General features: G+C 41.0%; 1 protein-coding gene across 2 annotated transcripts; it reads left to right on the top strand.

Moving 5' to 3' along the window:
• The first annotated feature begins 6,246 nt into the window (after positions 1 to 6,246).
• LOC106604659 (uncharacterized) lies at positions 6,247 to 13,801 on the top strand. 2 transcript variants are annotated; one of them, XR_006769858.2, is made up of 3 exons: positions 6,247 to 6,596; positions 7,392 to 7,475; positions 9,584 to 9,831. XR_006769858.2 is itself a non-coding variant. In XM_014199533.3 (2 exons), the coding sequence occupies exons 1-2, from the start codon at positions 6,494 to 6,496 to the stop codon at positions 11,548 to 11,550; spliced, it is 2,070 nt and encodes a 689-aa protein (XP_014055008.3). In that variant the 5' UTR covers positions 6,247 to 6,493; the 3' UTR covers positions 11,551 to 13,801. The 2 variants fall into 2 exon arrangements, 1 of the variants encoding a protein (XP_014055008.3); XM_014199533.3 differs by lacking the exon at positions 7,392 to 7,475 and having other exon boundaries at positions 9,584 to 13,801.
• The last annotated feature ends 1,608 nt before the right edge of the window (positions 13,802 to 15,409 follow it).

Genomic DNA, 15,409 nt, shown 5'->3' with positions numbered 1-15,409 from the left:
GAGTTTGGATCACAGAGGGGGGTTGGAGGAGGATAAGCAGGTGGGAAAAGAGCATTTGGCTTAAAAACAAATAACTTTTGCTCATTTAAAGCATCAATCTGTAGTTGCTACATTCATTTTTGGACTTACACATTTCTGATATGTACCCATTGATTCTTGAATAATATAACTTTTAAATAAATGTCTCATGAGCTTAGTTCAACTGTTGTATCCATCAGAACCCAAAATATAAGCTTGTTTTATTTCTCCACCGTTTGTAAATAAAGCAAATATAAACAAATGAACGTCAACTACTATGCATGAATGATGCAGTTAGTTAGGCCTACCTCATCATCTCAAATGTACAGTATAGATAGTCGCTCTACAGCCAATAATAGTATGTCTTGATCATGCGTGTGTTTATAGGCCTACATCAAACATTCATAACCTTGGCACAATAGCCTATACCGTTTCAAGTATTCTACCGTGAGGCGCCCTAAAGGCACCGCAGCCCACAGGCCGTTTTTCCTTGGGATTTGACCACACATTTTCATCGACCTTAATAAGTATGCTATTGTGTAAAAGACTAGATCAGGGATGGGCAACTTTGATGGGAGTAGGGGCCACAACAAATCTGAACTCATCATGAGGGGCTGCAGTGGCTCGCGGGTCTGCGTACTCATATTCATACACACGCACGCAGTCAGAGCTGGCCTTGCCTTTGGCTCCCACCTTGCAAGCAAAACATTTTCTTGACAGCGGAGAGACAAAATGTCTGTTTCAGAGTTAATTTCCTGCGACTGTAGGCCTACACATTATACCATGGGGCAAAAAGAAAATATTACTGTTTTAAAGAAAGTTTGCTGCAATTTTACACATTGTTCTATAGGATTTAGAGAATGTTTGATTACTACAAGTTTAGATAGCTGGCTAGACTAACTTACCAATCTTAAAAATGTTAGCTGACATGGGCTAATTGAGTGACAATCAATGACTGACATAACAATTAACTGCTGATGCTCAACCACATTTCCAAATTGCATCTTGTGTATTCTGTTATTCTAACTCTCAACAATTGAGACCCCACTGACTTTGTAAACAAATATACAGAGTACCATTCATAAGTTTGGACACACCTACTCATTCAAGGGTTTGTCTTTATTTGTACTATTTTGTACATTGTAGAACAGTAGTGAAGACATCAAAACTATTAAATAACACACATGGAATCATGTATTAACCAAAAAAGTGTTAAACAAATCAAAATATATTTTAGATTTTAGATTCTTCAAAGTAGCCACCCTTTGCTTTGATGACAGCTTTGCACACTCTTGGCATTCTCTCAACCAGCTTCACTTGGAATGCTTTTCCAACCGTCTTGAAGGAGTTCCCACATACGCTGTACACTTGTTGGCTGCTTTTTCAACACTCTGCGGTCCAACTCATCCAAAACCATCTCAACTGGGTTGAGGTCGGGTCATTGTGGAGGCCAGGTCATCTGATGCAGCACCATCACTCGCCCTCTTGGTGAAATAGCCCTTACACAGCCTGGAGGTGTGTTTTGGGTCACTGTCCTGTTGAAAAACAAATGATAGTTCCACTAAGCGTAAAAACCAGATGGGATGGAGTATCGTTGCAGAATGCTGTGGTAGCCATGCTGGTTAAGTGTGCCTTGAATTCTAAATAAGAAATCACCAACAGGGCACCATCACACCTCCTCCTCCATGCTTTATGGTGGGAACCACACATGCAGAGATCATCTGTGCATCTACTTTGCGTCTCACAAAGACACGGCGGTTGGAAACAAAAACCTCAAATTTGGACTCATCAGACCAAAGGACAGATTTCCACGATCTATTGTCCATTGCTCGTGTTTCTTGGCCCAAGCAAGTCTCTTCTTATTATTGGTGTCCTTTAGTAGTGGTTTATTTGATGCAATTCGACCATGAAGGCCTGATTCACACGGTCTCCTCTGAACAGTTGATGTTGAGATGTGTCTGTTACTTGAACTCTGCGAAACATTTATTTGGGCTGCAATCTGAGGTGCAGTTAACTTTAATGAACGTATCTTCTGCAGCAGAGGTAACTGGGTCTTCCTTTCCTGTGGCAGTCGTCATGAGAGCCAGTTTCATCATAGCGCTTGATTGTTTTTGAGACTGCATTTGAAGAAACTTTCAAAGTTCTTGAAATGTTTCATATTTCCTGACCTTCATGTCTTAAGTAATGATGGACTGTCATTTCTCTTTGCTTATTTGAGCTGTTCTTGCCATTTTATGGACTTGGCCTTTTACCAAATAGGGCTATCTTCTGTATACCACCCCTACCTTGTCACAACACAGCTGATTGGCTCAAACGCATTAATAAGAAGGATAGAAATTCCAAATTAACTTTAAACAAGGCACACCTGTTAATTGAAATGCATTCCAGGTGACTACCTCATGAAGCTGGTTGAGAGAATGCCAAGAGTGTGAAAAGCTGTCATCAAGGCAAAGGGTGGCTACGTTGAAGAATCTCAAATATAAAATCTATTTTGATTTGTTTAACACTTTTTTGGTTCGTTTTGATGTGTTCACTATTATTCTACAATGCAGAAAATATTACAAATAAAGAAAAACCCTTGAAGTACTAGCTGTGTCCAAACTTTTGACTGGATCTGTATTTATTTTGTTTAATCCTTGGGCCTACAAAAGGGGGGCAGCGGGCGCCAGTTACCCATCCCTGGGCTAGATGGATTCATACTTCAAAAGACTGAAGTTGCTAGACCTTTCAGTGTGTGGATGTTCTGAAGACAATGTTGTCAAATCATTCATTCACGTGTCGTTACACGCAAGACTGACTGGTTTATATTTCTACCGTTAGCAGGACATTCTGTCTCAGACTACACTCTAAAAAATGTTGGGTTGTTTGGTTGACCCAACTGCTGGGTTGCAGGCGTTGGGTCACTTAGTTGGGTTGTTTTTTTGTAGCCTCCCTAAAAGCTTATGCTAATCACATTGTTGGGATAGATACCACCTTATTATAATATGTAATAAAAAAATCATAATATTCTAGCAATATGTGTCAAATGCCAAAAAATCCAGAGAATAAAAATAATTTGCAGCATATAAACTCAACATGATCAACAAGAATGACATTTACTCTCACGGGTGGCCAATAAGATATATCTGAAAGCCACACCCCTAATAAGCCACACCTCCTACAAATAATAAAATGACCCAGCTGCTAGGTCAACCCAGCACGAAAGTAAAAAATAACCAACTGATGGTTAAATTACCCCATATTTGGGTAATCTCATCAACCAACCAGTTTGGGTTATTCACGCAACCCAACAGGCTGGGTCAAAATAACCCAGCGTGTATTCTATCCAATATTTACCCAGCCTGTGTAACCAATGAACTCAAATTGGGTTGTTTTTAACCCAGCCTTTTTTTTGAGTGAAGAATCAGGTGAATCAGTCAGGTATTTGCTTGATATTAGTTTTGGATTAGGTTATTGATTTGTGAAATTACAACCAAAGAAGAAAGTGTCCAAAAGTAGGGCCTAACCTGAGTCCGGATCTCCTTGGTGAATGGACAGTACACTACTCAATGTGTGTGTGTTTGTGTGTGTGTGTCTGTGTGTGTGTCTGTTTGTGCATGTGTGCGCAGTCTGTGTGCTTTCTAAGGTACATTTCAGTGGGTGGAGGAGGGGGGTGGTTTGGTAGGGATTTTATGCAGCATGTGTGTGCATGGTTAAGACATGTTTTGGGGGTGGGGTGAGTCAGAACTGAGTCCTCTCCCGCCATGACTTGGGTCAACGCTGTTCCATTTCCAGCAGCATGATGCACACAGTCTGTTCCTGATGGCAACACAGAGGTAATGGCACAGAACAATAACAATTGCTACTCAGGAGAAGGTCAGCTCCACAAGCTGTGTAATAGCATATGACATCATTTATTCGCAGAGAACATCTTTGTGTCTGTGTGTGTGTGTGTGTGTGTGTGTGTGTGTGTGTGTGTGTGTGTGTGTGTGTGTGTGTGTGTGTGTGTGTGTGTGTGTGCACCTAGGGTCTTTTGCATAACAATCACTCTACCAAAACCTTGGTCACAACTTAAAATATCTGGTGATCAAATAACCAGCTAGCAATCTGCTATGTGTGTGTTAGTGCACAATGTTCCTTGAGCCTCTAGGCTTTGGGGGTGGTAGTCAGCTCTGTGAGCTGGCATCAGTGGTCACCATGGGTGGCCGTGGAGAGTTGGTAAGGGGTGGAGAGGGGTTGTAGAGGGGTGGAGAGGGGAGGGATGGGGTGAGTGAGAAGCCGATTGCACAGCTGACTGAGGGTGGCTCTGTGTGCCCCCCTCCCTTCATCACGCACCCATACATTGGTCATGAGGCAGTATGTGTGTGTGTATGTGTGTGTGTTAGTATTCTGTCGATGATCTATTGAAGTAGTCAGAGATCACAAGCCTTCACTACAACTTTCTTTCTTTCTTTCTTTCCCTCTTTCTTTCTTTCTTTCTTTCTTTCTTTCTTTCTTTCTTTCTTTCTTTCTTTCTTTCTTTCTTTCTTTCTTTCTTTCTTTCTTTCTTTCTTTCTTCTTTCTTTCTTTCTTTCTTTCTTTCTTTCTTTCTTTGCTCTCCCTCCTCTCTCTCAAATCCCTCCTCTCTCTCAAATCCCTCTCTCTGCTCTGGTACACTAACATGTGATCTGGTGTAAACACAACATATTGAAAAGATTTGTCCTCCTGTCACATGCTGACCCATCCCTCCTCGAAAACACTCACGCACCCCTACACACATGCACCGACCCCCATAGCCACCACTTACACAAAATCAGTCATGGACACATACAGTACAGAGCCAAACCCACGTTTCTACTATAAATGCAAACATACTATACACACATGAAATGAAGAGAGATGGGCAGGGCAGAGAGATAATAGGAGGGAGAAAGAAAGAAAACCAAGGGGACGAGGATTAAAACAGACATGGAGTGGTTGAAGAGAAATAGGACTACTTGGGTGGGATATGAAAGGGAGGAATGACTATTTCTCTTTTCGGTTTCCTGTCCTTTTAGAATACAGAAAACATGAGAGTGCATTAGTGGATGTGTTGAATGACGTGCAGCCGGTATTCTAGTAAGAGTGTTGACTGATAGTGTGAAAGAAAACAAAGGAGAATCCCACTTACAATTACATAACTGTGATAAATCAGAGGGAGCTGTATAAATCTCTGCCAGAGTCTGTGTGTGTGTGCATGTGTGTGTCATGAAAAAACTTTCCCTCTCCTTCTCTTTCTGCCTCCGAGACTTGATTAAAAAAGACAGAAAAATATCACGTCAGGCTCATTAGCACTGACTCAATTATTTATATCTCATTCTCCTCCCTACATTTCTCTATTGCTGTTTCTTATTTGTTCATTCCTTTATTTTTACATTGTGACGTGGGATGGGGACCATTGATGACGCAGATAGACGACAGTCACCGAACTAGACTGAACAAACAGCTGGGTAGGAGCTGTCTGAGTGTGACTCAAAATAACAGAGAGAGACTTGAAAATATTTGTTATTTCAACAGTTTCAAAACTACAATTAAATAAATTAAAGTTTATCTTCAAGTTATTTACGTCAACCTAACTAGGCTGCAGTGGTGTAAAGTACTTAAGTAGTTTTGGGGGGTTTCTGTACTTTACTATATTTTTGCCAAATTTTACTTTTACTTCACTACATTCCTAAAGAAAATAATGTACTTTTTGCTCTACATTTTCCCTGACACCCAAAAGTACTCGTTACATTTTGACAGGAAAACGGTCCAATTCACTCAATTATCAAGAGAACATCCCTGGTCATCCCTACTGTTTTTGATCTGGCGGACTCACTAAACACAAATGCGTTGTTTATAAATTATGTCTGAGTGTTGGAGTGTGACCCTGCTATCCGTCAATAAAAAAAAACAAGAAAATGATGCCTTTTAAATTATTTGTACTTTTACTTTTGATACTTAAGTACATTTGACCAATTCCATTTCCTTTTGATACTTTAGTGTATTTAAAACCAAATACTTTTAGTGAAGTAGTATTTTACTGGGTGACTTTCACTTTTACTTGAGTCATTTTCTATTAAGCTATCTTTACTTTTACTCAAGTATGTCGACAGTACTTTTCCCACCACTGCCAGCCTGGAGACCGTTCACGTCCCACCTCAACACAAGGCGGCGGTAAACTGTTCACAAGTGGAGGGTCGTTACTTGTTACCCCACCCACGAAGTCACAAGCCCCGCCCATTTCCACAGTTTATCTTCTTAAACATTTATTTTAAACCTAACCTTAAGCCTAGCCCCAACTTTAAATTAAGACCAAAAATATCAATTTTGTTTTCATTAATTTGTACAATATAGCCAATTCTGACTTTGTAGCTGTGGTAGCTAGTGGAAAGCCCAAGTGGTCCCCAGTCGCTATTCATTGACGTCGCGGTATTATGTACTGTATTTTCCTGCTTTCTTTTTTTCTTGTAGCTAGCCTGCTAGCTAGTTGATAACAATGGGCGATAGTGAGCAGGTAGAGTGGACGTTTATGAAATTATACCTTAACGATATTGGAAACACTCTTTCAGATAAATCTGGAACACGGATGTCGAAAAGAAGTAGGTGGCATGCTAATGTATCAACACACAGCAAAATGTTAACGTCACCAGCTAGCTATTTGCTGCTTTATGTTTCAGCCAAGGCGGTAGCGGTAGCTAGCATCTATCTATAACTAGTATAGTCATTCACGAGTTCTGCAAGTAGAGTTTTAAACGTACATCGTCTAGGGTTGAAGCATCGCGACCTAATTAGCTATGCATGATGCCATTGGGCACACACTGGTTGAATCAACGTTGTTTCCACGTCATTTCAATGAAATTACGTTGAACCAACTTGGAATATATGTTTAATTGACGTCTGTGCCCAGTGGGATTGTTTCCACTAGTTACCACAGCCACAAAGTCCAAATTGAGTATCGTAAAAATACATAAAAACAAACATTAGCTTTTTGGTCTTAATTTAAGGATAGGATTAGGCATATGGTTGTCTGTGGTTAAAGTTAGGTTCAAAATCACATTTCTAAGAATAAAAATCGTAGAAATAGTCGGGGTATATGACTTTGTGGCTGTAGTAACTAGTGACAACCCAGTGGGACAGAACAGCACTGAAGCAGCAAAGGCTCCATATGAGAGATAACAATAGAGCCCCACAGTGGATGTGTCATAATACTCATAAAACCTAGCGGTCAAACACGAAAATGGTCCCAATCATTTTTCACATAGGGGATTTTAGAAACTCCTAAAATAAGGTCTGTGTTTAGTGTAGGCTTACCCTAGCGTGACGTTTTGATAACCTTGTAAATCTCTCTCGACAAGGTGACTTTTATCACTATATTTGTCTCTATTTATTCTCAGATTCGAAAATGCTATTTAGCATCAAAGACTACAAATCCCTGCAAGCTCCTCCACATCATCTCTAACTTACACCTTTGCTAACAGGTATTGTGTCAATTTAAAACCTGCACAAAACAGTCACAGAATTTAAGTTAAAGAAAAGTAGCAAATTGATTAATTACTTCATTTAGCTAACATTAGATAGTTCATCTGAGATTCTTAATTTTGCCTGATTCGGTAGTCTCGTCCAGATCAAGGCATTTGTTGTTCTTTATGATAGCCACATTAGCAGCAAATTAGCATTTATTTTTTGGGGGGTAAATACAGGCAACTATATTGAAAAGTCACCTTGTCCTAGAAAGATTTATACGGTTATCAAAACGTCACGCCAGTGTAAGCCTACATGGAACGCAGCCCTTCTTTTAAATAAAAAAATAAATAAAACATTGTCTGCAGTAAACACAGGCTTAGGAGATCGTATATGTCTTGTTCAATGAGATGATGTTCATCAGCTAATGTCACTTTAAATGAATTTTGACGCATTTATGTAATAAAAAGCACACAAAGGCTTCATAATTCATGAAGGTAATGTTAACTGATTAATATTATCTCATTGAACAAAGCGTATAAGATCTCCAAGCATGTGTTAACTTCAGACCTTATTTTTGGCATTTATCCCAAAACCCTATTTTTTTTATAATTAATTTACCCCATAGGAATGGCTGAACGAACCAGAGGTAACTCATTTCTGTTTTTTAAGACTACAAGCTGGGGAGCTCTATAGGGTCTGGTTCCAGCAGATACCTTCTCACGCCACAGACGCAGTGAGACATATGGGATGAGACAGGATGTCGAATGGTGCTAGTTTGTACTAGCTAGAGTGTGTGCTAGGTAGGTAGTTTGTACTAGCTAGAGTGTGTGCTAGGTAGGTAGTTTGAACTAGCTAGGTAGGTAGTTTGTGGTAGGTAATTTGAACTAGCTAGGTAGGTAGTTTGTACTAGCTAGAGTGTCTGCTAGGTAGGTAGTTTGTACTAGCTAGAGTGTCTGCTAGGTAGGTAGTTTGTACTAGCTAGAGTGTCTGCTAGGTAGGTAGTTTGTACTAGCTAGAGTGTCTGCTAAGTAGGTAGTTTGTACTAGCTAGAGTGTCTGCTAAGTAGGTAGTTTGTACTAGCTAGAGTGTCTGCTAGGTAGGTAGTTTGTACTAGCTAGAGTGTGTGCTAGGTAGGTAGTGTGTACTAGCTAGTGTGTGTGCTAGGTAGGTAGATTGTACTAGCTAGAGTGTCTGCTAGGTAGGTCGTTTGTACTAGCTAGAGTGCACTAGCTAGGTGCACAAGCAACAGTGGTTAACATAACGTCCTGGACCAGAGCGAGTGCGCCGACTGGTATGTGCGTAGCACACTGACGCTCTGAAACAAAGCTATAGACTCACGCGATACAAGAAACCAACAAATGTCAACAGGTTGCGAGCACACATACCATTCCAGATGGAAAAATGCCATCTGAGACGCATGCGCTTTGAGGTTTGTAGACCACACAGACCACGCGGCGCATAATCTGCAGCAGGAGGGTTCTCAAAAATAATCATTTTGATTCCCAGCGCACACATCTGGGGCGTATTCATTACGCCGATTCTGTTGAGAAACATTTTTACAATGTTGGACAAATTCAGGTAGATCCATCCCCGTTTCGTTTGCTTCCGTTTAAGAAATGTTTCACAGCAGAAAGTGCGCAATGAACACGCCGCTGGTCAGCCCTAGTGGGTCTAAAGCTTAAATTAATACATCACTTCATTAGGGATTCTTGTTACGGACTGTTTCCAGACAATCGTCCTTGGAAAACCTAATAAACTTTTAGAAATAATAAAACATATTTAGTCCGTAGAAACTATATTTTGGTATTTTATTCTACTCTACACACTATGCTGTCTCTCTACCATGGAGCTGAAACTCATTAAATAATATCTTCAATAAGAATGTAAAACAACAAATACATTACAAAACCTCTTGATGGAGATGTTCCAGAAATAGTCATATAATGTTTTAACAAATTTGGGCTCCCGAGTGTCGCAGCGGTCTAAGACACTGCATCTCAGTGCAAGAGGCGTCACTGTCTTAAATAAAGGTGACAAAAATGAATTGGGCCTTATGGGAATTATAAAAAAAATAAGTGCTCTTTCAAAAAGTAATAAAACCCCGCTCCTCTTTTTCCCGCAGAACTGGCTGCCTATCATGAAGAACAACAGATAGGGGTGACACCCACTCAAAGGTCTGAGAGGCAGCTGAGAACTCCCCAAAGAAACTCCAGCTGGCAAAGTCCCAGGACACATTCTAAACACCTGACAGAAGAAGAGAGGGGCTTTTCTCCTGTGTCTGGGTCTGGGGAGGAGAGCGACAAGGAGGCCTCCCCACCAAAAAGGAGGACCACAATAAGCAGCTCCAAAAAGACAAGAACCAAGTCTCACACAAATGATTATGATGACTGTTCTGGGACAGAATCTGGCGAGCAGCCAGAGAAGAGCACACAAAGAAAAAAAGGGCACAGCAACTCAAAAAAGAATAAGACTAATACTCACTGTAAGGAGGAGGATAATGACAACTTGTCAGACAGACCAACTGTGGTGGCTTCCCCCAGAAAAAGGAGCAGGCAATGTAGTGACTTCAATGTATTTGAAGCAGAGGCCGAACCATATAATACTGTGTCTGAGCCTGAGGTGGAGGTAGTTGTGGAGGGGGAGACTGAAGTGGCGTCTGCTTCGAAGAGGTGGAAACAGTACAACCCCCCCAAAATAACTAAGCCTCATGCCGAGGACAAAGCTGAGAGTGAACATTATGAGTTGGTAGAACAGGCTGAAGAGACTCCCATTAGAAAAAAACAAAGCAAGTCTAAAAAGGTAAGAACGAGGACTCCCTCTGAAGACGTGGGGGAAGATGAAAGCGACCACTTTGAGACGGAAGGACATGCTGCAGCTGAAGACACTACCCTCAGAAAAACCCAGAGGAGGTCGATGAAATCTAGAAAGAAGAGATCCAAGAGTCCTTCGAAGAAGGCCAGAGATGCAGAGAGTGATGGTGAATCAGGCAAACATGTTTCCAAGACTCTGCCTAAGGACTTACATGAAGAAGAGAGTGACCAAGATGCTGAGACTCAGTCTAAGAACGTCAGTGAGGAGAGTGACCGAGACTTCCAGACGGAGCCTAAAGGCTTAGGTGAAGAGGAGTGGCACCGCTCTGACCATCCAGAGGACGAGACAGAACAGGTGTTACCTGCAAAGAGAGAAAGAGGACCCAAGAGCACGAAGACCGTGAAGTCAGATTCCAACTCTGACTCTGAAAATGTCACTGTTAAAAACAAAGGCAAAAAGCAATGTGCCACGGGTTTGAATGCACCAAGACTAAGATTTAGACCACCTATAGAGAAAAAGAAAAGGGTAAAAATACTTCATATTTGCAGTTTCTGTGAAAAGGTCCTGCCAAACAGGGATGCTCTGAGTAGGCACCTTCAGCGTCACACAGGGGAGAAGCCTTACCACTGTGAAGAGTGTGGCAAAGACTACGGCAGCAAGAACACCCTGAAGATTCACAACATGCAGGTTCACCACAAGGGGACAAAGGACTTCATATGCAATGATTGTGGTCAACAGTTTACCCACTTCACCTACCTCAAACGCCACCTGTACTCCCACACGGACAAGGAAAAGAGGCCACACCTGTGCAATGTGTGTGGGAAGCATTTCATCCAGAAGTCTCACTTGGACCGTCACAAGATGATTCACACCGGAGAGAAACCGTTCAGCTGCGAACACTGCGCCATGGCCTTCAATCGGCCGGACTCCCTGCGGATGCATCTGAAGCTACACGTGTCGGGTAGTGAGGGGCCAAATCCGGCGGAGCAAGAGAAGACGAAGTGCACGGCGTGTAAGAAGAGCTTTGTCAACCCAAATTATCTCAAAGTCCACATGAGAATACACACTGGGGAGAGGCCATACAAGTGTGAGGACTGTGCCAAGAGCTTCACCCAGATCAGTATTCTCAACGCGCACCGACGCACACACACTGGAGAGAAGCCACACGAGTGCAAGGCGTGCGGCAGCTGCTTCACCCGTCGCAAGTACCTGGATGATCACATAGGCAGAAAGCATGGTTCCTTAGAGCAAACGAATGAACAGGAGGATGAACAATGATAACTGCGTTTTTAGGTGTTGTGACTTAATGTGTGTAACACGTAATATAAATATTGAAGATCAGGCAAGGCTGGACTGTTGCCTAGTAGTTTCTCTTGTGATGTTGCAGGATGTTTTTTCCTGTCATGCCATGATAAAATACTGTTTTGGCTTTATAGTGGTGCCCATTCTGAAAATGGATATGTAGCCTTCAAGATCATTCCTTTGAATCTAAACTAAACTTTGATGGTCCACACAATTTACTGTAATGCTTTCAACTTTAATGGTACACATCATTTACTGTAATGCTTTATTGGTTTGTCAAAGTATGTGGACGCCTGCTCGTCGAACACCTCATTCCAAAATCCTTGGCATTAATATGGAGTTGGTCCCCCCTTTGCTGCTGTAACAGCCTCCACTCTTTTGGGAAGGCTTTCCACTAGATGTTGGAACATTGCTGCGGGGACTTGCTTCCATTCAGCCACAAGAGCGTTAGTGAGGTTGGGCGCTGGTGTTGGGCGATTAGGTCTGGCTCACAGTCGTCGTTCCAATTCATCCCAAAGGTGTTTGATGGGGTTGAGGTCAGGGCTCTGTGCAGGCCAGTCAAGTTCTTCCACACCGATCTCGACAAACCATTTCTGTATGCATCTCGCTTTTTGCACAGGGTATTGTCATGCTGAAACAGGAAAGGGCCTTTCCCAAACTGTTGCCACAAAGTTGGAAGCACAGAATCGTTGGAAGGACAGTTATTGACAGACAATTTTTACACGCTAGGCACTTCAGCAATCAGCGGTCCCCTTCTGTAAGTTTGTGTGACCTACCACTTCGCGGCTGAGCCGTTGTTGCCCCTAGACGTTTCCACTTCACAATAACAGCACTTACAGTTCTAGCAGGGTGGAAATTTGACAAACTTACTTGTTGGAAAGGTGGAGTCCTATGAAAGTCACTGAGCTCTTCAGTACTGGCCATTCTACTGCCAATTACATGGCTGTGTGCTCGATTTGAAACACCTGTCGGCAATGGGTGTGGCTAAAATGGCCGAATCCACTAATTTGAAGGGGTGTCCACATAATAACATGACATACACTATCAACAATGTACAGTAAGATCTATTAGGTTACAATTGGGGGGGAGGGGAGACTTTCAGTGTTGTTTATTTGCGTCATACAATGACAAATTAACAATCAAACTGGAGAATAAATTCCAACAGAAGTAACATGACTTTATTCATATTTTCACTGATTAGTAACTGGGCTGATACTCGACCAGATTTTTGTAGTGTTTTTAAACCATCAAGCTTTATGCTTACACACTATCATTTATTTGTTCTCCATGTTGAATCAATCGTTTTTTATCATTTTGGATTGATTGATTGGTGGTTTTTCTTCTTTTGGACTGAAAAATATATCTTTATTTTCTCCTTGACATTACTGATATTTTATTATTTTTAGTTTTTTAATTTCACCTTTATTTAACCAGGTAGGCCAGTTGAGAACAAGTTCTCATTTACAACTGCGACCTGGTCAAGATAAAGCAAAGCGGTGCGACAAAAACAACAACACAGAGTTACACATGGGATAAACAAACATACAGTCAATAACACAATAGAAAAAAAATATATATAGTGTGTGCAAATTAGGTAAGATTAGGGAGGTAAGGCAATAAATAGGCCGTATTGGCGAAGTAATTACAATTTAGCAATTTAACACTGGAGTTATAGATGTGCAGGTAGAAATGAATTGGACATAAGAAATAGAATCTTCATACTTTTCTCTCTTTCAACAGTAACTCTGGGAGGTTAAACATTGGAGAGTGGTAATTGAGTCATGCATAATGTCAAGATATTAAAAAAAAGTAGAATCTAATGTCTCTGCATGTAGATGTTACACAGTCATTGTACCTGCCTAATATGCATAATATTGCGTGAAATAATCCCGTAACAATGAATAGAGTACATTCCCAATACAAATAAGGCTCGTATATGTTGACTTTCATGTATAAGGCATGTGCTTTAACTCCGTTATAGTGTATTTACCAGACACTCATGTTTATCTGGTGGGGTGCGGATCGTGCTGTGCAATACTGTTTGCTGATAGAAAATCAGCCGTGATTACCACATCCTGTTCTACGATACATAAACCCTATAAAGGTTCTCGCTGTTATGTTATTTGTTGGTTCGACCCTTAAAATACTTCACATATAGACAGACCATCTGTCATGTTGACAGGTTTTGTTAAGAGGATCCGTGGAAATAAATAGCGTCATTTGGAAACAGGCTGCATTCTCTGTTAATGCCAGTAGGTGGCAGATGTGTACGGTTTCTAGTCTGTCAAGAGGTTGATTTAAGAGCAGCTCAAACTCTTTAAAACATTGCTCTTCTTCCTGACAATACTTAGCCTACTGGTCAGCTGCTAGATAAACAAAAACCACTTGGGCTAGCTAACGTCAGCTACAGTACCTTCAGAAAGTATTCATACCCCTTATTCAACATTTTGTCTTACAGCCTGAATACAAAATGTATTAAAAATATTTTTTTTCTCACCCATCTACACACAATGGACCATAATCGTATTTTTGCAAATGTATTGAAAATGAAATACATAAATGGCTAATTTAGATAAGTACTCACACCCCTGAGTCAATACATGTTAGATTCACCTCAAAGGCTGAGATTACAGCTGTGAGTCTCTTTCTGGGTAAGTCTCTAAGAGCTTTGCACACCTGGATTGTAAAATGTTTGTACATTATTCTTTAAAAAAATTTTTCAAGCTCTATCGAGTTGGTTGTTTATCATTGCCAGACAGCCATTTTCAAGTGCTGCCATAGATTTTCATGCAGATTTAAGTCAAAACTGTAACTACGCCACTCAGGAACATTCAATGTCATATTGGTAAGCAACTCCAGTGTATATTTGGCCTTGTGTTTTAGGTTATTGTCCTGCTGAAAGGTGAATTCAGCTCTGTTGGAAGGTTTTCTTCTAGGATTTTGACTGCTTAGCTTTATTCTGTTTCTTTTTGTCTTTTTTAGGGGTAGATCAGCTGTAATTTTGCAGACAGATTGTGGCTTCTATTAATGTAATTGTCCCTATCATGCCAAATCCCCCATATATTTTTTGGTAAATATATATTTTATTTTCCTTCTTTATTATTTTCCCATAACCCTAACATCCCTCCCCTAATTGCAGTAAACTAATGGACAACAATACAGATTATACATACTAAATACATTTTAAGGACAAGGTACCTTTTACATTACTGAAAATGATCTTATATTTTTTGTCCCAATCTTCAGCTCCCCTCAACCCCTCCCATCTAGCTCTGAAAACCATCCAGTCCCAGCCTTCAGCTCCCCTCAACCCCTCCCATCTAGCTCTGAAAACCATCCAGTCCCAGCCTTCAGCTCCCCTCAACCCCTCCCATCTAGCTCTGAAAACCATCCAGTCCCAGCCTTCAGCTCCCCTCAACCCCTCCCATCTAGCTCTGAAAACCATCCAGTCCCAGCCTTCAGCTCCCCTCAACCCCTCCCATCTAGCTCTGAAAACCATCCCGTTTTGACTTCTAATTCCATATATTTTTTAACTGTGCTGTGATGTTTCACAAAAGTTCTGAACTTTTCTATTCCCATAATTCCTACAAATGGTAGATTAAGAGTATTATTATATTATTGATCAAATTACTTTGGCTTTTCAAGTCACCCAGCAGTGCTATTTGCAGAGTTTGCGTTAGGTAAATGTTGTGATTTTTCAACTATTCCTGAACCTGCGACCAAAAACAAGCTACGTATGGGCAGTACCAAAACAAGTGATCTAATGATTCTGTTTCTTCGCAGCAAAATCTGCAGAGATAGGATGGTTGTATCCCTCATATACATAACATTCTAT

Source organism: Salmo salar, chromosome 05, assembly GCF_965601325.2.
Source record: "Salmo salar chromosome 05, fSalSal1, whole genome shotgun sequence".
Taxonomy (NCBI): domain Eukaryota; kingdom Metazoa; phylum Chordata; class Actinopteri; order Salmoniformes; family Salmonidae; genus Salmo; species Salmo salar.
The sequence above is the reverse complement of the archived record's forward strand: the minus strand, read 5'-3'. Positions and strand labels throughout refer to the sequence as shown.